Raw genomic sequence first — 22917 nt, forward strand, 5'->3', positions numbered from 1 at the left:
CTATTAACTTCATTTTTGCATTCTTAGAATAAATATATTAGTTGTGGCATGTGATTTTCTTAACATTGCAAAATTTAGTTTGCTAGCATTTCATTTAGGATTTTGGTATTTGTTTTTGTAGGGTATATATTTCTTTCTCTCTTTTGTTTTTATATTCTCTCTACTCAAAAATGTTTTCCGAGAGCATGATCCTGCATATTCTGCAGAGCTGCAGACACACAGCATTTTCTTTGCCTTCTCTTCCCTCTGACCTCCTGTGATCCCATCTCTTCAGCGCATCTTACTTTTGGGCTTTTGTGGGGCGAGAACTCTGAATCGGTGTCTTGTTTTCTAGACCTTTCACCTTACAACCTTCTAGAGGAACCCTGCCTTTCTCTCTTCAAACCACATCTTTCCTATGTCCCATTCTCCTGCTGTGGCTGAGGCAACCAGGAAAAAACCTGTTTTTCCTGGCCTTTCCGGTAACAGGTGCATTTTACAGAGGCTTCAAGAAATCTTTGCACCGGAGTTCTGGACAATCTCTCTCTAGTTCTCAGTTCATCCTCCTAGAGAGGAAGATGTTCTGCTGAAGGCCCAGTGATCCAGGAGAGCACCTGGAACTCTGTCTTCCCAGCCTGGCAAGCCCCTCCCTGCACACACACAGAACACAGTTGTGGGAATGAGTGATGCCAATGACAACATGAGTGACATGAAACCTCCTCACCTGTTCAAGCACTGTGGATAAGAGCTGTAACTCTAAGTGGACAGCTAATGTTTGTCTTTTTTCCTAGGGCAGCAGTTAAATAGAAAGTTAGAAAAGAGGTGTTAATTCCTCAACAGGCATAAGGCCTGATGAGATCAACGCTGCTTGTAAGATACAAGTCAATAGCTAACACTATATTCAGTTTAACACCAAGTGAAGATGAAGACACTCTTCTCAAATAAAATGCTACCTGGGATGACAGACAATGAATCCTCATGTGAATGATGACTTACTTCACAAGAGTGAGACACGAGTGCACAACAATACTTGATTTTATGTTAACACTGTGACAGCAACAACAATTTTTCACAAGTGCATTAAACTTCAGAAACCCAAAGCTCTGGGTTTTCTCAGACAACAGCCAGTAAATCTGTCTCCTTGACTGTTGACCAGGCTTTTGTTTCCATGTAGCTGATGTTAGTAAATGAGGAGCAGCCATGAGAAGATGCGCAGATTAGTCTCTTGTTTGAGAAGAAAGATATTTATTAGTTTAGAGAAGTCTTAGTACTTTGATGAGAATTATTCCATGAAAGTATAAATATGGGAGATGTCTGTTGGTCTGTGACTGCCTTGTGAACATAAAGCACAATGATTCAGATACTTGTGATAAAAATTAATAAACAAAGAGACTTTAAATAAAAATGCTTTTAGGACATTGGATGTATAAATTTGACAACGTGAGAATTCACCAAGATGTCACATAGGACATCTTTTGTCACATAAACAGTGTCATAAATGACACTTATATCAGGAAACAAAAACCTATTTAATCCACTAACCATGGATTAAATCCATCTAGATCTATGGGATTTTGGAGACAGAAGGGTCCTTGGGGATCACTACTCCAAGCCTGGAAAGATTAGGGGGTTTGTGGGAGAATTAGCCCTTGAATATAGTCTCTAAACTCAGGCCAGGAATTCTCGGTCCTTCTTTGCATCCCTCTTTCAGGAAAGCAGCACCTGCATACCTAGAGGCACATGGTTCTAAGAACCATTTCAGTTAGGACTCTCTTCCAGAATCATTGGCATGGCCACTGCCCAGTGGTAGAGGAGAAGCAAGTGCTCATTCCTGGCCTCTGAGGATTCCACGGTTTGGAAGGCTGACCACCAAGGATTGATGGAAGCAAGCTGACTTTAAGAAAAACATGACCCTTTGGGAATCCAGTTCCCAGGAGGTTTCTAGGCTGGTCCCAAGCTCTACAAGCTCATTCTTCAGCTAGCTAAAATTCAGATGGCAGTGGCCATCCTTGCATCATCAGTGGGTGCCTCACACCCAGCCAAAGTGAGCCAACTGTTAGGCCAAGTCTACCTACAGCAAAGGGCTGGCTCTAGTCAAGAAAGCAAGTTTCTAAAATGGTTCTTCTGCTGCTGGACAGGATTCTGAAGCCCTGATTCTTAGAAAGGTTGTCATACTAAGGACACTGAACTGCCACTGATGTCACTATGTCTATGGCAATATGCACATTCCTCTGCTTTGGCTCCCGGAGAGCAGGGCCAGTGGTGAAGGCAGGAGAGACAGTGAAGTCTGGAAAAAGCTCTCTGTCTGTATACGAGAAGGTCTTGGTAAGCAGAGGGAATTAGAACCGATTAGGCATCTGGATTCCCCCACTGCTTAGTCACAACACTAAGGTGAGTATTTGTGAATTGGGGACTTGACATTTTCTCCTATTTGGCTGCTGTCTTGGTCTGATTTCCCCTGGAAGCAGACCCTGAGACAAGGATTTGAGTGCAGGTCGTTTATTTGGGAGGTGATCCCAGGAAATAGCAGTAGAGAAGTGAGGAAGTGAGGCAGGGAAGGGAAAGGAGTCAATGAAGACTGCCTTATCAAGCTGAATATCACTGTGGGTGCCTAGAGCTCAATCTGCTGCGGAACTTGGGAAGTCAGTGTGCAGCTCATGCCCCATAGTCACCACCCCAAGGGGAGAAATGGAGCTGGAGTATTTACACTCTTCCCATCAGTCATTGGTTAGTGCTCCTCGGCAGTGTTACTTCTCTCACTTCTAGCCAGTCTTCTGCACAGGAAGAGGAGCTCATGCTGCCTCTGGAGCCCTCAGGAAGGTGGACTTTGGGCCAGTGTGCAGTACCATGGTAAAGAGATAAGGGTGAGCACTCACAGTTTCCGGAAGAGTTAATTAGCCCAGATCCATTCCCAACCATGGTGTGTGTGTGTGTGGGGGGGGGGGGGGGGGGGTGTATGCGTGCGCGCTATACAAACTAGTGCTTGGATTACAGAGGAAGTCACAGTTATTCTGATCCTGAAGATGGGAACTTGGGAGGTTCCAATGGAGTGTTTTTCCTATTACATTCTGCATAGCATGACAAAACACCAAACGTGGTTACAGACCTATGGCTTGACACTGCAAGTGTTGACTGGAAACAGGCACTAAGTTGTTCCTCCAGTTCTAGCAGATGGATGTTATTTCATGACAGTGAAGTTTATTTTACATGAGGTTGTTAAAGTGGATACGAAAATTAATATTGGCTGGGCTCCTGCTATGTGCTAACCCTGTGCTACATAATTTAATCCTCGCAACTCTATAAGGGGGTATGATTATCCCCATTTTACAGATGAGGGCAAGATGTGTTTATCCAATCAACAATAAAGACCTGGACTGGGTCCTAGGCATCAAATTAAAAACAAGACAGACACAGGCTTGTTAACATGCTGGGAGCAAGTTCAGGACTGCAGGGCAGCGCCTGGTGCCTGAATGTAGAAAGGACTGAAGGGGCCAAGAAAGGCCTGGAGGGACAGGGAGAATAGTTACGAGGAGAGGTATAGTAACCAGGCGAGAAATGACATTGGCTTGCTCTAAGTAGTGGCAGTGTGTTAAGACATTAACCAAAGTCCAGAGTTTGCAAATTGCATGACTGTATTTCAAATTCAGTCTAACCTTGAAGCCAATCTCTATACCATTCTGCTTCTAAATAATACTCAATATATAAACCTGTATTTCTGCTTTCCTTTAACTCCAACAAGTAGCCCATGTGTGATTTGGAAAAATACATGATCGTTTTTGTTTGCTGTATGGATTTTTACATAAGCAAGTGATATATGGTTGATATTTAATTCACTGATTCATAGTAGGCTGAGGGAAAGACAAACTTTGAGAAATGGACACATTTGGGAGTCTGAATAAAAGCAACTCTCCTAATTCTCCACTCAGCAAGGGCAGGAGGCCGGATGGGGGCTTGGCCAAGCGCCTAGAAATCTCCCCCAGTGGCCCCTCCTTTCCCTGTTCACATTCTGCCCCGGAAAGCACAGTGCAGATTGGTGCCTGTGGTTCCAGAAGCGAGGCCTGCAGGTCGACGAGGGGTGGGAGTGGATGACTCATCACAGCCTGGCATGTCACTGGTACAGCATGAGCTTTTGGAGCCTTGGGACCATCAGGCAGCAAAGCCAGTAGGCCCCAGAGCCACTATAAGAAATAATGTGATATTCTTCAGTTACCATCTGGCTCTCAGCTCTAGCAGACAAATGTGACTATAATGGGGCCTCAGTTCAAGTAGCAGAGGATCAGAGCCATTACCATTGAGCAAGCAATGGGTTAGGGCCCACATCCCAGGGAGGAGTTGCCTGTGAAGGCCACGCTCCACTCTCCAACCCACGGACACGCCAGGGGAAAGGTGTGTGCACTGTCCACAGGCAGAGGACTCGGCAGATTGATGAGTGAGGCCTCGATGGTTATGGAAGGTAGGATGGGAATGAAATGAGTGAAAGGCAGAGCCTGAAGCATTGAAGCTTCAGGGGCTTAGCCATGGAGGACAGTCCCTCCTTCCCTTTGGGCCTACTCTTGATCACCTGGGGTCATCCCCAGGTTGGCCTGGTTCCTCTATTGTGCCTAGCTTGACTGCTGAGCAGATGAAGGGGGCTCATTCACCCATACACATGGATTATCAGCAACTTGTTAGCTTCTCTAGGATACTCTCAGAATAGGGAAAAAACTGACCAGAGGTGCAAAGAAATCTAGATGTTACCAGACAAGATCTTATCTGGGTTACAGAAGAGGCAGCTTGTTGTAAAGGAAGGAGCCTATGATTTGAGGCCAAGTAGGTTTGTGAACTTGCTCTGAAACTTACTAGCTGTGGGCCTTGGATAAGTTCCTTCAAGACTCAGCCTCAGTTTCCTCATCTGCAAAAAGGGGCTGCATCTACCTCAAAGAGTTATATGAACTAACATATGCAGAGCACCAGACACAGGAGACCTTCAGCAAACGTTAGCTTCTTCCCCTTCCATCGGAGGCAGCAGGGAACTCCTGTCTCTAAAGTGGCCAAGTCTAGCATGAACGTGCTTGGACAGCTGAAGAGGGACCCCAGGCACATGCTGGAGGACGTGGGCAGAGCACTGACTGGGGGGCCGGGGGTCTGGGGTCCCTTTCTGCAGGGGTTGGGTCTGTCTTCTGTGGTTTTCAGACAATGTCCCTTGGAACTCAAGGGCTGGTTTAGGGCGAGCGGAAGAGGGGCTGTGGCTGAAGACAAGTGGCTGGCACTGCAGGAACCCTAAGAGCAGCAGTGCTTTTATCTGTTTAAAACACTGGGATTCCATGTAAGGCTTATGGGAAAAAGGATCCTGAGGCAGAGACAAACAAACCAAAAATCTGAAAACGACAGAGGTAAATGGTCCAGAGGCCGCTTTTAACACAAAGACTTTACACTATGGAGTGAAGCTTCATCATTGACTGAAAGAGAGATGGCTAGGTGATCTCAATCCACAGGCAAAATTCCTCAGGGAGGGAGGACACGAAACAACACTGCTCTTCACCAAGGAGAGAGATCATGGGCACTAAATTATAGACTCGAAACTGAAGGGCTGTCTTGACAAAGTATAGTTAGCGGAAGGAGACAGGAGGTCCTGGGAGACTTCACAGGACACACGACGCTGTTTTCCTGATTGAACTTCTCAGCCTTAACCAAGAAGGGTTCTCTTGGGCTCTTTCAAGTGCACAGGGATGTGGATTTCACAGAGAGCCCTTTGGGGGCCCAGCACACCTCTGGGCAAATACAAAACCTCCCCCACCCCAGCTGCAGGAACCGAGCTGTCCGCAGTTAGTTTCAGGGCCCTTACCTTCTTCAGCTCTTCCTGCACACTCTGGCTGTTGTCTTCAGACGACAGACTTTCCTTCTGGTTCTCAGACTCTGTCTTGGGCTCGGACTCCTGATCCTCCCCTGAAGAAGTCTCCTTCTCGCTCATTTTCATTGCTAACTCGTACAGCCTGTTTCTCTGTTTCTCCTCCGTGGTGTCTGTGCTGGTCCGGGGGTGCTGAGACTCACTGCTGATGTCAGTCTCCGATAAATCACCCGACACCTAAGTGAAAGCCAGAACCATGAGCTGAGGACTCCTTTGCTCCAGGCATGCCACTTGTTGTTCCCAATAACCCCTGAGTAAAGGACAGTCCAGGAAAATAAAGCTCTCTTACTTGATCTGCTTTCTCCATAGATTGGCTTTGACCTTTTACTTTTATTTTCTCAAACACATGCATCTTAATGCTTTGTGAAAGGTTCAGGCAGGTGAGCATCTGTACTCAGAAAAGTGTTTGAATTCATTCAGTGTTTTTCATTCACAAAATACTTACTGAGCGCCCACTATGGGCAGCACTGTGCTGGTGCTGATGATGCAAGGCTGAGCAAACCTAGTCAGTAGCAGCCGGGCTGGCCTCCTAGTGGAGGAGAGATACTAAAACCTTACACACTAACTGTCATGGGGTGGGGGGTTAGGGATGGGCTGGGACTGGGGGGAGGCTCTGACAGCCCATTAAGGGGAACTGGATGGGAGGGGCTGGAAGTAAGGGAAAGCTTCCTTGTGGAAGTGATGTTTGAGTCAAGACTCAGTGTAGCAGTTAACCTGGCTAAAAGGGAGAGACACAAGAACAGTATTCTAGGCAAAAGGCAAAGATTTTGAGAGGGTGCAAAATCCTTGCACATATGTAAGGACTATCGGGTGACATTCTGTTGATAATTACAGTTCCAGCTTAATAATTACATCTCTGGCTCCTACTATCCATTTGGTGAATATCACCTAAGCTCCCTCTATGAGCAGAGCCCTGACCAGGCCTGGGGAACTCCAGGAATACATGGAGATTGGGATTCTCACTCTATTCTTGGCCTTGGAATCTCGGCATACCATGAGGGTCCATTAGACCCAATTTTAGTTTTTGAGTTTCCTCTTTGAATTGTTCTATTTATAAGGCTTGATGTTTCATGGATTTTATTCTTTCTTGAACGGCTTCTAAGGAACAAAGAGAAAATTTACTTATTTTTTAAATAAAATCAACCTCATTCTATTTTGCAACTACTATATGGATTTATTGGCCCCTCTTATAAATCTAAAATACATTAAGGGATCTTTGTGATCTTATTTTTCCTAACTTTTGAAATAGTTTGCTATTTCATCATCCTAAGAATTATTTTTCATCGTTACTCATCAATTATTCCCAATTATGCTAAAAGAGACTAAAATAATAAAAGAGAAGAATGGAATTGCCTGGAAGGATGATTCAATAGTGAAATGCCATAATCATTTTGAGTTTGCTTTTAGCTTTCATTGCACACAGTTGAGAATTAAAAATTTTTCATAATGGCAAGGAGAAGAAAACTGACAGAGAACAACATTTCACAATTATTAGATGACTCAGATCATGAGCTCAAAGAGAAGGACAGCAGCTCTCTAGACTAACAATGATGGTGAAGTTGATTGTATAAGTAAAATCTCAGACTAAGAGCCTTCAGATAATGGTGTCCTAGGTGAATTTTCTCAAACTCAAGAATCGATGAGTAAACAATGTATTTATAAGGACAAAAGAATATATGATATTTTCATTCAGTTAGTCATTTAACAGGAAGGGCTTCATCACACAACATTTTGCAACAAGAATCTGGACCATTCTGCTTTGCCAAAAAGATATGAGACAGATTCTCTCATTCTTTATCATGTTTGTGCATCAAATTTGCTTGATACAGTTTGTAACTGGACAAATGCTAAAGGTAGCTCTCTATATAAAGGTGACTAGAAGGAAACCGATGACAGAAACGAAAAAAAACCACCACTGGATTGATAAAAGAAAACGGGTCCATTGGGAATGACTATTTTTTCCTGGGCCTGAGCAAGAAGCAATGAGGGCCCCAGGAGAGGGACTAGCGCTCCCAATGTCCTTGAGAAGGAGAAATTCCTTTGTCTAGGGATATGGGAAGAATGGCCTCTGAGCAGATTCTTCAAAGATGAGGAAAATTTTATTTTATTTATTCATTTATTTTTTGAAGATTAGCCCTGAGCTAACTGCTGCCAATCCTCCTCTTTCCACTCAGGAAGACTGGCCCTGAGCTAACATCTGTGCCCATCTTCCTCTACTTTATATGTGGGACATCTACCACAGCATGGCGTGCCAAGCGGTGCCATGTCCACACCCGGGATCTGAACCAGCAAACCCCGGGCTGCCAAAGAGGAACGTGCAAACTTAACCGCTGCACCACCAGGCCTGCCCAGAGGAAAATTTTAATATGTAGACATGAGTTCAGGTATTCTTGATGAGGAAGCGGCAGGACCAATAAGACCTGCGGTGCACGAAACTGCTTGCTGTAGAGGAGTAAGGCTTAGAAATCGAAAGAGTGAGGAGCTTGAAAGGATGGAGAAAACAGGCCTAGGTCAGACTCCAGAGGGCTAAGAAGCAGCTAAGGAACTGAGCTTTATCTATCAAGTACTTTTGCTGCTACTCTTGCGGTATGCACTGCATTAGCCAGGAAGTCAGCAGCTGGCTACAAACTCACACCTGGTAACCTTCTCTTACCATCTCACTCAATAGATTTAACACATTGAATTATCAATTCATCTGAACTCCAGTTTCCTTTTCTTTAGCTTTGGCCTGTCTATTTCTTTACCACATGAGAATTGAGGAAGCATTAGTCAATGCTGATTCAGTCTCCATTCAGCAAACATGTATTGAGTATCTACCATGGGCTGGGCTCTGTGCTGGCCACTGGAGCTCAAAGGTGAGAGCGACACCCTTCCTGCTCTGGCAGAGTTCACGGTGTGGTGGAGAGAGGAACGTCTAACCAGACAGCTGTGACACACCGGGGTACAACGTACACAAATGTGAGGGTTTGATGAGACTCAGAGAAGGAGCCGTCACATGGTTGGTTGAAGTAGAGGTTGTCAGGGAAGGGAAATTGGAATAGTTGATACCTGAGCAGTATCTTAAAGAATGGAATCCCAAAGATTATCAGGATATACCTCAAGTTATATTTGAGCATTGAAAATTGTATTAATTCTAAATGATGGCACTAGAGTTCAATAAAGACTCTGTAATCACATCCACAGGGATCTGACACCTAGGAGACATGATACCATGAACATGGATGGAAGCATCGTTATCAAAAGCCACCAGAGCTTCCAAAACAACTTAGTAATATTTGTCCATGGAAAATTTATCAAGTAAATTAACAAATATTTATATCTCCAAAGAAAAATCGGTGTGTTCAACCTGCAAAGGGTTAAGCAATCCCTGCCTGTGTTATAAACTTACACATTTTCCCTGTGTCCTGATTTTAATGTCAGTCTCCAAGACAACTGGAACAGTAAATGCTAAGTTGGGGGTCTTAGCTAACACAGGGTCTGTGGATGGGCTTCTGTAGGCTCCTGATATTGTTTGCAAACTTTGGTTTACATGAACACTTTTCTAGGGAGAGGGTTACTGACTTTCATTAGATTTTCACAGGGGCTCCATGCCCCCAAAGGGCTAAGAAACGTTAATAAGAGTAAATAATCTACTTCCTACTAAGACACCAGCAGACAGGTACATGTCACTTGGATAGGGAATGGGAAACTTCCAGTTGAATTCACAGGAAGGGGGAGAAGGGAGGTTGGAGTTCAGAGTCTATTGGGAAACTGGACTCAGCATTTAGAGATGAGGATGCTGCTGAATCTTCAGCCTGAAGACTATGCTCTTCTACTTCAATAGGACATCGGGTCTCAAAACAACTTCACCCAAACACCAATTAAACCCAGTGTGTTGGACAATGACTCAGATTACTGAGAAGGTTATGAAGTCAGCAGAGAATTCATTTTGTGACTTGAAAAAAAATCATGAAATATAATTCCTTATGGGCAAGCTGGATAACTATCAGCAATACATGTATCTGGGCATCAAACATTTTAAGTAATCTGTTGAAAATCAGAATTGCCTGCCCACTGTCCACTGTCCACTGTCTTTAGCTCCCCACCTTACAGATTGGCATTTGTATGTATAATGGGACAGTATTTTGAAAACAAGAAAGTAATGTTTTTCATTTCCTACTAAAATCTTCATTTTCTTAGGCTAAGCATAAGCACTCTGCCCTAGGGAAGGACACTGTGGATCGGAACCCAAAGAGCATTGATCAGCTCACTCTACGACCTCTTTAGCGTGGTAACAGTCTAGGAAGTCAGATTTTGTGGAAAGAGTTTCTTGAGGCTAAAGCTCCCCGTTCAAAAGCTGGATGTAGCTTGGTCCTCAGTTGGGATCCAGGGAGAAGGAGCCTCAGAGGTCGCCTGTGGCCTCTGACCCCTTCGCCCCCAATAATATGGGGCAACTCAATCAAAGTCCAATCAGGCCCCGATGAAAGGCTCCAGAGGGAGGGGTTAGGGGTCTCCAGGTCTCCCAGGGTCCTGTGTGACACAGAGAGCATCCAGAAGTAGGCTCATGGAAGACCGCTGAAGGTGCTGGAAGGTGAGCTTACCAGGGGCTCTCTATGATGGGAATGAAATAGCTGTCCTGCAGCTGGACAGCCAGTGCCAAGGAGCTGATGAGAGTGACAGCCAAGGTGGGACCTGAGGGAGAGACACTGGGTTCTGACTGAGTACACAGGCAACAGACCACAGGTGTAGCCCCTTGGTCTCTGGCGGGGTTGCCTGTAGGGTGGGAAATGACTTGATGAACAGGGGCCCCATCACTGAGGAGACCTGCAAGGACCCAGAGGACACTGCTCAGCTCTAAGATGCCCTTGCAGCCACGTACACACAGAAGCTCCCCATACCCTCCCCAAGACAGCGAAGGTGGAGAAAGTGGGGTGGGGGAGGTTAGACTGATTATTTGCCTAGAAAAACACTTCTAAACAGAAAGAAAGTTGTTTAAATCACAAGAGGCTAAGTGTTTCTTAGATTGGCTAATGTCCATCCCTGGCTATTCAGAGTGGGGAGGCTGATGAGGAAGTTTAAGGCAGTTAATAGAAAAACAAAAAGTTGCCTTTTTCTTGCACACTTCAATTTAGTGTGTGGACCTTGGAGACTGGCTAAATAGGAATGTACACTTTTAAACACCTAATGACGGAATACTTATTAAGATAAGCTAGTACAATTTCTTAAACAAGAGTCTGCTAATATATTCTCAGTGGTCTGCAAGTTCTTTATAATAATCTTCAAATTTTGGTTTTCATTTCATTGGTCACCGGAAAAAAAGGACATTCTGGATTACCAGGGCAATCACCCTACAGCTGAGTGTTGCCATGTGATCGCCATTCTTAATTTTACATTTAGGTTTATGGTAACACTAAGAATTTCTTAAATTGATAGTATTTAAATTTCAATGCAGCCTTTCTCAAATGAGAGGTCCTCTGAAAAATCCTTGAGGAATCTGTGAATTCTCAAGTTCGAGAAGCACAAAGATAGAAATAAATGGAGGCGAGGGGGTTGTAAGAGGTGGGGGAAGGAAGAGTTTTCATTGCTGAGCACCTTTGAGTGGGCAAGTACTGCCCTGGGCTCTGGACACACGGACTCTCATTCAAGTGTCCCAGTACTTCCCTCTGTACCCTTAGGACACTGAGGTTCAGTCGGCTGTCGAAGGTCACCTGACTAGTGCCTGGCTGAGCTGAAGAGGCAGCGACCTTGAAGGCCAAGATCTTTTCACTCTTCCGACACAAGACTAGGTGCTCCAAACAAGTTTAACCATGTTCATTAAAAGAAGAACAGAGAACAGAACCACTGAGTCGGGAGAGAACCCAAGACACAAAAGATTTAATCTCGTTTCAGAGGTTTAAATGAGTGAGAAGATACTTTTTCTAGAAGTTTTCTAGAGATGGATACCCTCAGATTTCCTCAGATGACTGTCCTCACCTTCAGGTACCCGAGTGGTCTGTCTTTATGCACCTTGAAATCCTGCCTGCTGTAATTTAAAGCAATTTTTCTGTTCCGCCTCACCATCACACTCATCAAAATTCTCCACCTTTGAAGGGAGCAATGTCAATGTCTTCTAGGCTAAGCAACCCCAGTCCTGGAAACAGCTTTTCACAGAGCCTGTCTTTCATCTGCTAGGTCCTTTGAGGGAGAGGGGGGACTCTGCATTTTCTCTACCTTTTTAGAAAGAGCCCAGCTAAAGGATTACTTGCAAAGGTTACGTGTCAGCCTTGGTTGAAAGCTGTGTCCTGGTGGCTCTCCCCATTCCTGCTGATGAAAGATACTGAACCTGACCTAAAAATCAGAGTTTCTGCAGCTTGCTTTTAGATCTTTTAGTGAACTTCAGAGAAGAGCCCCGCCTTACAGGTGGACTAACCCTACGGGCACTCTATGTGGCAAATGTATGTGGTTTTACTTGCAAATCCCTTGGCATAGTCATCCTGAAGCTGGAGAAGAGCAGGTTGAGCCTCAGGCTGGCTGCCTTTCTGCTGATCTGTTTCTTCTGAGGACTCAGAAAATTTCTGTCTCTAGTGCCTTGAGGTAGAAGTTTGTCTCCCCCCAACACGTTGCTATTAATCTAAAAGTAGCTTTATTCTCATGCTGTACCCTGGTGAGTAAGACATTTATTTTTCTTATAACTGGTGTGATAAGAACAGTCACACACACAAAAGTACACATCAAATCCTTGATCAACTTAACATGGCGGAATTGGGAAGACATCACCTGGAATCTTACTGAATTTAATATTATAATATATTTATTCCTGCCTCAAGGGGAACCCCACCATGTGGAAGGTCCTGAATTCGGCCAGTGGAACTGCAGAGATGACAGATATGGGGACCAGTCTTGGGGATGAATTTGGTGAAGGAGGTTATGGAAACGTAGCACCTGAATGTCATCTGGAAGGCTTATTTTTAGCATTTATAATTATGGGTCAGTTGTCCTGGTACGGATCCCAGGCTGTTTTCTGAGTTTTTCATATTATATAATTGATTTAAAAGCAAACAAATAAAACCTTAATCTAATTTGGGGCACATTTCCCTCTCCCCGAACCCAAATTCCCTCTGACTGATGGACTCTGCCCTTCATCTGTTTTTTTCCCTTTATAATCTCCCATTTGACAGAATTAGACTATGCCATTTGTTGCAAGGGCAGCCACTTAGTTCCCCAGAATTATGCAATCCCGTATAAAAAAAAAATATCTGCAAAATCACTAGTCTGGACTTCTCAGATCAACATTTACATGAGGAACAGACCTTTAAGACACAATTATTTTCATACTGACCACAATTGGTCTATCACTTCGTGGCAAAATCTCTTAGGAATAAAACAGCATTAATAGTGGATTTCATCTTTGTTTTTTTCTGTGACTCTGGATTGGAATTGGGTGTAGGCTAAGTTACATAACTCTTGGATACTGATAGTGATTCAGGACCGGACCTCAGTGCCGGCATGAGAGTCTGAATCAGGAGGAAGTCTCCTGAACAAACAAGTGATGACACGCAGGGCAGGGGCTGGGGTCGAGGGACTGAGGTGTTCCACATCCCCTTCTTTTTGTTGTTCCTAATGACTTGCTCTCCGTTTTGAGTGAGCTAGGCTCGGGTCCCTGCCAGATGGAATAGAGAACTCAACATCTTCTTCATGGAGTTAACATGCTTTGATTGCCACACATAAGAAAAGCCTTAAACGATAGGTAGCCTGCTATTTAACATCTGCCCCAAAGAAGGGCTACAATTTAACTACTATAAAAACTAAAGTCATCATTGTTAGTGGGTGATCCTTAAGATCCAACAGACTCCTGGTTAAAATTCCGACACAGCAGGGCTTCTAACCCAGCTCCCCAAACTCCCTGACATTGAATGCAAAATTTTGAGTGCTTGTGTTTATGCACATTTTTTCCCCCTCGCTGGGGGGAAGACTTCGTATTCATCAGGTTCTCAAAAGGGCCTATGACACATGAACCTTTAAGAAGCACTGTTAGGGGCCAGCCTGGTGGTGCAGCGGTTAAGTTTGCACGTTTAGCTTTGGCGGCCTGGGGTTCGCTGGTTCAGATCCCGGGTGTGGACATGGCACCGCTTGGCAAGCCATGCTGTGGCAGGCGTCCCACATATAAAGTGGAGGAAGATGGGCTGGATATTAGCTCAGGGCCAGTCTTCCTCAGCAAAAAGAGGAGGATTGGTGGCAGTTAGCTCAGGGCTAATCTTCCTCAAAAAAAAAAAAAAAGAAAAAAAAGCAGCACTGTTATTCAGCAAATACCTCATTGTTTTCTAGACCTATTCTCTGCAACCATTTTATCCTGGAGGGCATACCCAGTGATTCCGTGCTCAGGGGGAATCACTTGACAGATGCTTGACTAAGATTTGTCTTCTGTTGAGGGATGTTGGTCACCCCTGCTCTAAACTGTTTCCAGCTTATTACTGGTACTTGCTCAGGCTGCTGTGGAGGTGGGAGCAAGGGGCATAGTGGGAGGACAGCTATGTCTCAATTAGAGCAGTCCCACTTTCCACCATATAATTGTCTTCTCTTTAAGTTTTTGTTTAAGGAACGGTTTCAATTGTAAACCAATGGTGAAGAATTGGGGGGTGGGGGCAGGAATTATCACCCTTCGGTCTGTGTACCGGACAAAATTCAAATACAATTTGTGTAGATAGAGGCTTGCTTGGGGATATTCTCTTGGCACACGTCAGAGGTAGGTGGTCCTGTCAGGTGCCTCAATATTCCCAGGATGGAGGGTGTCATACTACGCCCACGTACATGGTCTTGCAAGCACTTGTCAGACAGCATCCCCTTGAATTCAGAGCTGCGCAGCGCTCATGAACGGGGACTTGGGGAGGCAGCCGTCTGCTCCTCTACATGTCCCAAAACTTAATCTTGGAGCATCCCAGACCAGCAGAGCTCAGCGTACTTTGGCCCCTCATAGATCCGACCTGAATGAACTGTGCCTGCCATGATGCACTGGTCATCTGCAGCAGTTTACAGTGCAGGCTGCTGAATTTTGCATTCTCTCCACAAGGACCCGTGGGATAAATTTCTCTTGGTCTTCAGCTCCGGGAGCAGCATCCTTTAAGAAATGGGTTTATGTCCTAATATGGCTTCCATGACTCAGGAAACTGCTCACATCATTCTCCTTCTCTTGTCTTCTACTCGGAGCCAAACTTTTGGTATATCTAGCCCATGATTAGGATCTCATTGCATCCATTTTGTGAACTAGCATTACTCCTGGCTTCATTTTATCTTTTCTAACCTGGTTTTCCCTTATATTTTGACTTCATTTTCTCATGTTAATATTTATGTAAACTACTTTAAATTTTTCTGTAGCAAGGCATAAACACATCAAATAAAGGAAGATTTACAGACTATTAGTTATAAAGAATTGGTGGCTTCTCAATGTGGCAAGATTCTAAACACATCTTTTAAGAATAATTAGGACCTAGCATGCTAGACAGAGGGCAAATGTACCCAAGGAAACAAGTTCCACTAATGAGTCCAACCAAAAATGAAATGTCAGAGGAAACAAAAATAGCAGCCTTCTGCAATCCTGAAGTCGCAATCAACGAAAAATTAATTAGCAGGTTTCCATATTAAAATGGCATCTGGCAAACATCTCTCTACAATCTCTCCAAATTTTCCACCAAAATTGTGTGGGAAGATACAGAAAAGGTGAAAACCTATATAACGAAAAAGTAATGGACGTCAGCTTGTTGCCAGTAAATGGATGGGAAAAATTTTCACTAAGTACAAAGCCCTTGGAAATGGACTGAAAAAAAAAATGCATTTGAAGACTGTCTACTCTCTCCTTCTTGTAAGTAGGCAGAATGATTGTTGACCCTCCCCTCATAGTCTCCCAACCTCAAACCCTGGTTTAGAATGTAAGAAAAATACTCACCATAAAACAAAATGAAATAAACACCAAACAAAGAAAAACACAACATCTGAGCCTTCTATTGTGGTGGTGGGGCTTTTTAAGCATTCAAAGATAAGCCCTATTCCCGCTCCCTTAATCCTGCCCCATTTTATGGTTACTTAGAAAATGTATCTCCCCAAAACATCCAAGTGAGTAGAAGGAAGAATTAGCCATTGGCTAATGCTGCCTCCTAGGAGGTGTGGTCATGAAATGTAAAGCCCTGCAAGTGGAGACTACCAAAACCATGTAGAAGTGTGCAATGGTTTTTGTTGTTTTCCATTCATTCATTCCTTCATTCAACATATGCATATTCAGTACTGTGGCTCGCTTCTTAGTCATCTGTTAAAGAAACATAGAGCAAAACAATGAGAGTAGTAAAACCCTCCTATCTTAAGCTAGCAGAGGGGAAATGATATGAGGATGCTAGATTTTGGCAAACAAAAGGGTGTGGGTAGCATTATCCTCATTCAAGAATGACTAACAGAAAAAGTTAACATGGATCCTATGGAAAAATACTGCAGAGCAAAGGAAACAAAAGTTAGTTTGAAGACGACATGTACATTTTACTAACAGCCAGGACAGAATGTGATAGTGGTTCTGTGTTTTCATTAGGGTGTAACAATGCAGTGTCAATGAAGAGGTGTAGAAAGTTAGAAACGATAAGCACCCAGGCTAAAAGACTACAGGATGAGATGAAATGGAGAGATTGATGAGACAGACAAAAGATTGTGGAAAAGCGCCAACACAGCAGCAGGATTAGGACCTGCATTTGAAGATAGTAACAGCAGAATTAATCCTGGGAAAACAAAAGAGTGATGTGGAGGACAAATTGGGAAGGTTTCCCAGAAGATTGAGGAAAAGATCAAAATGGGAAAACAATAAGAGACCGTAGACCTGGGAGAAAGAGAATGGAGATTCAACATATGAAGTATGGGTGGCCTGGAAGAAGTAACAATCACCATTACAGAAGAAAACAGTCCTGAGTTGAAAAAATACCTAAGTGTGCACGTATGATGTGCAACAGCACGGAATGAGCACACACGTATCATTCTGGCAAAATGTTTGCTTCTTAAGGACACAACAAATCAAACAAACGCCTAAGAGAAGAGAAAAATGTTATAGACAAGGGAAAAGCTAGGCTGTCTGCAGGCTGCTATTCAACGCTAAATGCCAAGAGGCAGTGAAATATCGACTGCAGAGCACTGGAGGAAGAGAGTCTGACCCACAGATTTCATCCCACCTGTGACATCAGGAGATTGGTGTTGGAGGACAGAAGAACGCGTCCAGCAGTCTAGGATAGCAGACCACACAGAGACTCAATGTGCAAAGTAACATGTGAGGGGAGAGTTGAGGCCAAGGATAAAATCTGAGAATGTGGGGAAGGACTTCTGCTCTCAGCTGGCTTTATCTGCTAACCATGGCTCGCAAGCTGAAGGGTCTAGAAGGGAGTGAAATGGCAGAGACACACATTGCTGCATCTTCTGTGTAGACTTCTCACCAGAATCTAAAAAGACAGAAAGTAAGGAAACCACGGAAGGAAGAAGACAACAGTAAATAAGGGTAGAGAATTAGGCAAATGAAGACTCATAGACAACAAGGCAAATGAACCTGAGCTTCAGGAGGCAGGACCTTGTCTGTCTTGCTAATGCCCTGAACAACGTACATATGTACATATAGTCTTTTCCTCAACAAACGGAGAGCATGTGTTCTCTTCAAAAACACATGAAATAGTCACAAAAATTGGACACGTGTTAGGTCACAAAGGAAATCTCAACAAATTCCCAACAGCAAAATCACATAAGCCATATTTATTGCTCATAGTGACATAACACTAAAAACTAGTGACAAAACAAAACAAAAAACAAAGCAAAAAGTTATCTACCCTTCTAATTACTCCTTAATTTTGATTGAAGTGAGAATCACATTGGAAATGATAATTTACTTAGAAAAGTTTGACAACGGGCATACTACATACCAAGGCCTGTGGGATGCAAACAGAACTGCCTTTGAGGGAAAATTCATTAGAGATGTTATATACATATATATGAGCAAGGCTTTATTTTATTAATTAATCTCAAGAGTTTTTTTTGTTTTTGCTTTTACATTAATTAATATCTTCCTTTTACTTTCTTGTTTTCTAATATTTATGTTTTACACATATTTTAATACATAAAATATTTCATGTATACAATTCACCTATAAAATTATCTGGGTCTGTCTCTCAATAGGGGCAGACCTGAATAGCTTTATAGCTGGATTCTTCTAAACTTTCAGAAAATTATACATCATTAAAGTGTTCTAGAAAATAGTAAAAAAAAGAGAATACTTGTCAAGTCATTAGTATAACCTGACACCAAAACTAAACAAGATAGCATAAAAATGGAAACCTGCAAATGGAAATCAGTTTTTATAGAAAGGAATCACAATCCAATAGGATTTACACAACAGATGAAAAGATGATTCAGAATCAAGAAATCTATTAATGTGATTTACAAAATTAACAGATTATAGAAGAAAAATCATATGATCATCCTAATAGATACCAAAAAGCAGTTGATAAAACTCACATTCCTGATTTTAATCATTTAGGAAGCTGGGAATCGACAGATCCTTCTTATTTTGGTAATGTCTGCTAACTTAGAGGAGGCATCACACCTAATGTGAAACACTGGAGTCAAGTGACAAAGGACAGCAGCCAAAGACAGGGTGCTAGATGTCATTGCCACGTCACAGTGTGGCACAGGATGTCACCAGTGCAATAAGACGAGCAAGAGAAATAAGTATAAATAATGAAAGGAAAAGATAAAAATATTACTTGAAGACGATAGGATCGTCACCTGGAACAGCTAAGAGAATCATCTGAAAGACTGTTAGGGTTAATGAGAGAATCTATTGGAGTGCTAAGTTATAAAATATAAACGTAACACCAATAGTGTTCTATACACCAACAAAACCCAAATAGAACATGTAGTAGACAAAAAAGAGCTCATTCACAATAGCAACAAAATGTATAACATGCTTTTCACAAGAAAAGTATAAGAACTTTGGAAAAATTCTATAAAACTTTACTGGAATAAATAAGTGGAGACAAGTTTGACAACCTTGGATGGGAAGGCTCAATATTATAAAGATATAAACTATTCCCCGATAGATAAATACTTTTGGAGCAATCCAATCAAAACTTAAAAAGATGTTTTTTGCAACTTGAAGAGCAGATTGCAAAAATCATTTATATGAGTAAAGGATTGATAAAAGCAAGAGACTTTTATAAAATATCATTAACAAAAACAACAGAGAAGGGAGGACCATCTATCAGATATGAAAATATAAAGTTATTATAATTAAAATAAAATTCTATTTGTATGCAAACGGGACTTCTGGATCAAAGGAACAAAACAGAGATAGAAAAAAAACAGGCTCATGGAAATTAAAGAAGGTTAATATACATTAAAGGGGCATCTGAAGCCAGCAGCTATAGGATGAATTATTTAATAATGATTGGGTACAAATATTTAATTTGAAAAAAATAAGGTTAGATCTTACCTCATATTGCCCAGAAAAGTAAAGTACAGATGGACTAAAGGGCTAAATGTAAAAGACAAAAGTATAAATTATCAAGAAAAAATAGGAAAATTTATTATAACCTTGGATTTAAAGCCTTCTTAAACAAAGTACTGAATTAAAAAAATAAAGGAAATAATTGATAAATTATTAACAAGAATAATTGACAAATTATATGTAACAAAAATTTTTGTGTGTAAAATATAAAGTTAAGGCAAAAGTGACAAAGGGAGAATATTTTCAATGTGTAACCACCAAAGAACTAAAATCTACAATATAATTAGAAAATAAAACTAATTCCTAAAAATCAATAAGAAAAAGACAAATGGTCCAGTAAATTAATAGAAGCAGCATATAAATATGTCTTTCACAGAAGAAAAAGTGCAAGTAGCTTTAAATATTGGGGAAAAATGCTCAATCTCAGTAGTAACTATGAAAATGTTAACTAAAAAGAAATATATTTTCCCTCACATAAAGTTGGTGACAATTTAACAGACTGACAACACTAAGTATTGTTGACAATTTGAGAAAACACACTCCTACTGTGCTATGGCTATGAGGAAATTGCTATGAGGTTTTGAGAGCTTAATTCGGTAACTATTCATTAAAATGAAAGATCCGTATACGCCTCAAGTCGGCAACTCTACTTCTCATACTTGTATAAGGAGGTTGCACAATGATATTCTCTGTGGTATTGTTTTGTAACATCAAACATTGCAAAGATCTTAAATATCCATCATTATGGGAACTATCGATTGTTGATTCCTCCCCACCATGGACCACTGCAAAGCAAGGGGGTGGGCGGGACGTTGAGAGCAGCCTGCCCCGGAAGGGAACAGTTTTTTGTCACTACCATTGCTTAGAACTGTCCGTGCACGATGCAAGGTGATAATAAAAAGACGAACTTTTATTGAACTTATTATTGTTTTAAAATTCTCTACAGGCAATGCAGCCTTATTGCTTGCATCCTGGACAGACTGCTCCCACTCCTACGCTCCCCCTGGGGACCACCAAGACGCAATCTTCTGCAGGCCCTATGTGTAGACAGGCGCTGACGTCTCTATCACTTAACTGTTAACAGAAACAGGCGGAAGAAGATGAAGAGTAAGATGCCGATTTTGCTAAAACACAGACACATTTGCAGAGCTACATTTCTAAATATACTATAGGTATATGAATGCACACAAACAACTGTAGTCATTTGTTGTGGTGGATGACAGGGAGTTAGGGTTGTGGTAAAGGGTGACTATTTTGTATATTTTAACATTTTTACATTATATTTACTTATTTATATAATTAAAATGTTCGCAAAGAGTTAAAAATACATATATATATTTCTCTCTTTTTTTTTTTTTTGAGAAGATAACTGCCGTAGTTTAACTAGAAGGGAGGATGCTGAGGACCAGGGTTTTGAAATCTCTGGAAATGCAACACCATCGCCACCTAGTGGGCAGGAGAGGACACTGCCAGGGAAGCAGCGCCTTTCTGCTGGTCCCTGCCTTCTCCCCGTCGATGCCTTGCAAAGCTTAACACCAGAAGACAACTTTCAAACCACCTCAGAATTAACAGGAAGCTTTGGGCACCTAGTTGTGGCGGAGACGCGGCATCTTATACCTGCAAGTGAATTATGCAGACAACCCTCAAGAATATCCCTTGAGGCAAGTCACCCGGAGTCTCTAGAGAAGTTCTCCACCTGAGCTAGATAATAATGATTCAAAATTGAACAGAATTTTATATTTCTACTTTGTGATCGCAACAATCCACGAAGTAGATTTGTAATGATCTTGCTTAACAAAGGAGAAAATGAGAGCTTAGACCATATACAGGACTTCTAGGCAATACATTAGCAGGCCAGGCAGGACCTGAGGACCTCTGAGTCCACAGCTATCTTCACGGGGGCCCCAGGATCAGGGATCTGGCTGTTGCCTTCACAGGTCATTGTAGCAGATGCTGGTGATGCCCCAGCCTGTCTCCCCTGGACCTACATGAATTATCTGCAGCTATGGGGGACAGTTTCTGGCCCACTGACAGTGTCCCACCTCAGACCTGGGTCTCTCTCTTCTTCTCCATCTGAGGGACTTCTCAGGCACCATCCATGCAAACCTGGCTGTGTACAAGGTTAATGCCCACCCTGCATGGGACCACTCTCTACCACTGGGAGATGGGAGACTGTGGATTATTGCTCCCTGTCTTCTAGTGGGAGAATTCTGAACTGTGATCCACATGGCTTCTCAGAGGGTCCCTGGTGGGATGCAGCCCCTGTTTCCTATAGCATACCTTAACTGGCCTTTTGTGGCTTCCCTGTCTCACTCTTGGGCTTCCTGGTGTTCCCTCTCACATAAACCTACATCTAAATTCTCAACCTAGGACTTGCTTTTGGTAGAACCCAAACTAAGAATGCAGGGCATGGTAGCTGGCTACTGGGGGAGGTGCGATGACATTCAGCAAGTGGGTGTGGTTTCTCCAGGAGCCTGAAAGGTCAAGTTGAAAGTATTGAGAGTGAGCAAGGATGACACGTCTACAGAAGGCAGAGGCAACACAACTAGATCTTTCAGACTCTCTTTTTTAAATATCGCAATCTCTTTTTTTTTTTTTCTTTTTAAATATTGGCACCTGGGCTAACAACTATTGCCAATCTTTTTTTTTTTTTATGCTTTTTTCTCCCCAAATCCCCCCAGTACCTAGTTGTATATTTTAGTTGTGGGTCCTTCTAGTTGTGGCATGTGGGATGCCACCTCAGCGTGGCCTGACGAGCAATGCCATGTCGTGCCCAGGATTCGAACCAGTGAAACCCCAGGCCACCAAAGTGAAGTGCACGAACTCAACCACTCGGCCACAGGGCTGGCCCCCAATCTATTTCTTATATAAGGTCATTTAATCTTCCAAGCTACATGTGTCACTTTTGAGTTTAGAAAATATTGCAGAGGAAGGCCAGAGTGGGCTCCACAAAGGTCGGCATTCAGTCTATGGTGATCACAGCACTTCGCCAGGAAGAGGTGAGTCAGGGCAGGGACACTGCATGATCACAGGCATAGAGCTGGGAATGAACAGGGTGTATTTAGAGAATATAAAATTAATCTGGTTGGAGGTCCAAGAACTACCTGAAATTGTAAGTAGAATAGTAAGTGAGTGAGTGAGTGTGTGTGTGTGCAGGTGCATTTTTCTAGAGAGAGAGTCTGTAGCTTTAATCACATTCTGAAAGGGGATTCATGAATTAAACCATGGGGAGAGAGCCACCGAAGATTCTGAGAAGGGGCTGATGTGGACTAAAGAATCACAGAATGTTAGTAAAGTGTGCTCTGAATTATCATATTGAAATAACATTAGCTGAGCCCTGTGCTGCGTCTAGGACAGAGCTCAGTGCTTTATGAACATCCTCTTATTCACTCATCACAACCACTCTTTGAAGTGGGTTCTAATATTAGCTCCATTTTACAGAAGAGGAAACCGAGACCTAGAGAGATGCCCTGCCCAAGGTCACACAGTGGGATTTGAACTCAGGCTGGCTGACTGCGGATCCCACACCCTAACCCTAAGTCAGTGGCCCTCAAACTTAAATGCACAGCAGAGAGCT

At 42.7% G+C, this 22917-nt stretch overlaps 1 protein-coding gene across 5 annotated transcripts in view; it reads right to left on the reverse strand.

The window, feature by feature from the left end:
• MYRIP (myosin VIIA and Rab interacting protein) overlaps positions 1-22917 on the reverse strand; it is a 338714-nt gene that overhangs the window by 34828 nt on the left and 280969 nt on the right. For all 5 annotated transcript variants that reach the window (XM_046645553.1, XM_046645535.1, XM_046645545.1 and 2 more), the window contains one exon: positions 5804-6043. In XM_046645553.1, coding sequence (XP_046501509.1) covers positions 5804-6043 — 240 coding nt within the window. The remainder of the gene's footprint in view (positions 1-5803; positions 6044-22917) is intronic.

Source organism: Equus quagga, chromosome 1 (assembly GCF_021613505.1).
Source record: "Equus quagga isolate Etosha38 chromosome 1, UCLA_HA_Equagga_1.0, whole genome shotgun sequence".
NCBI lineage: Eukaryota > Metazoa > Chordata > Mammalia > Perissodactyla > Equidae > Equus > Equus quagga.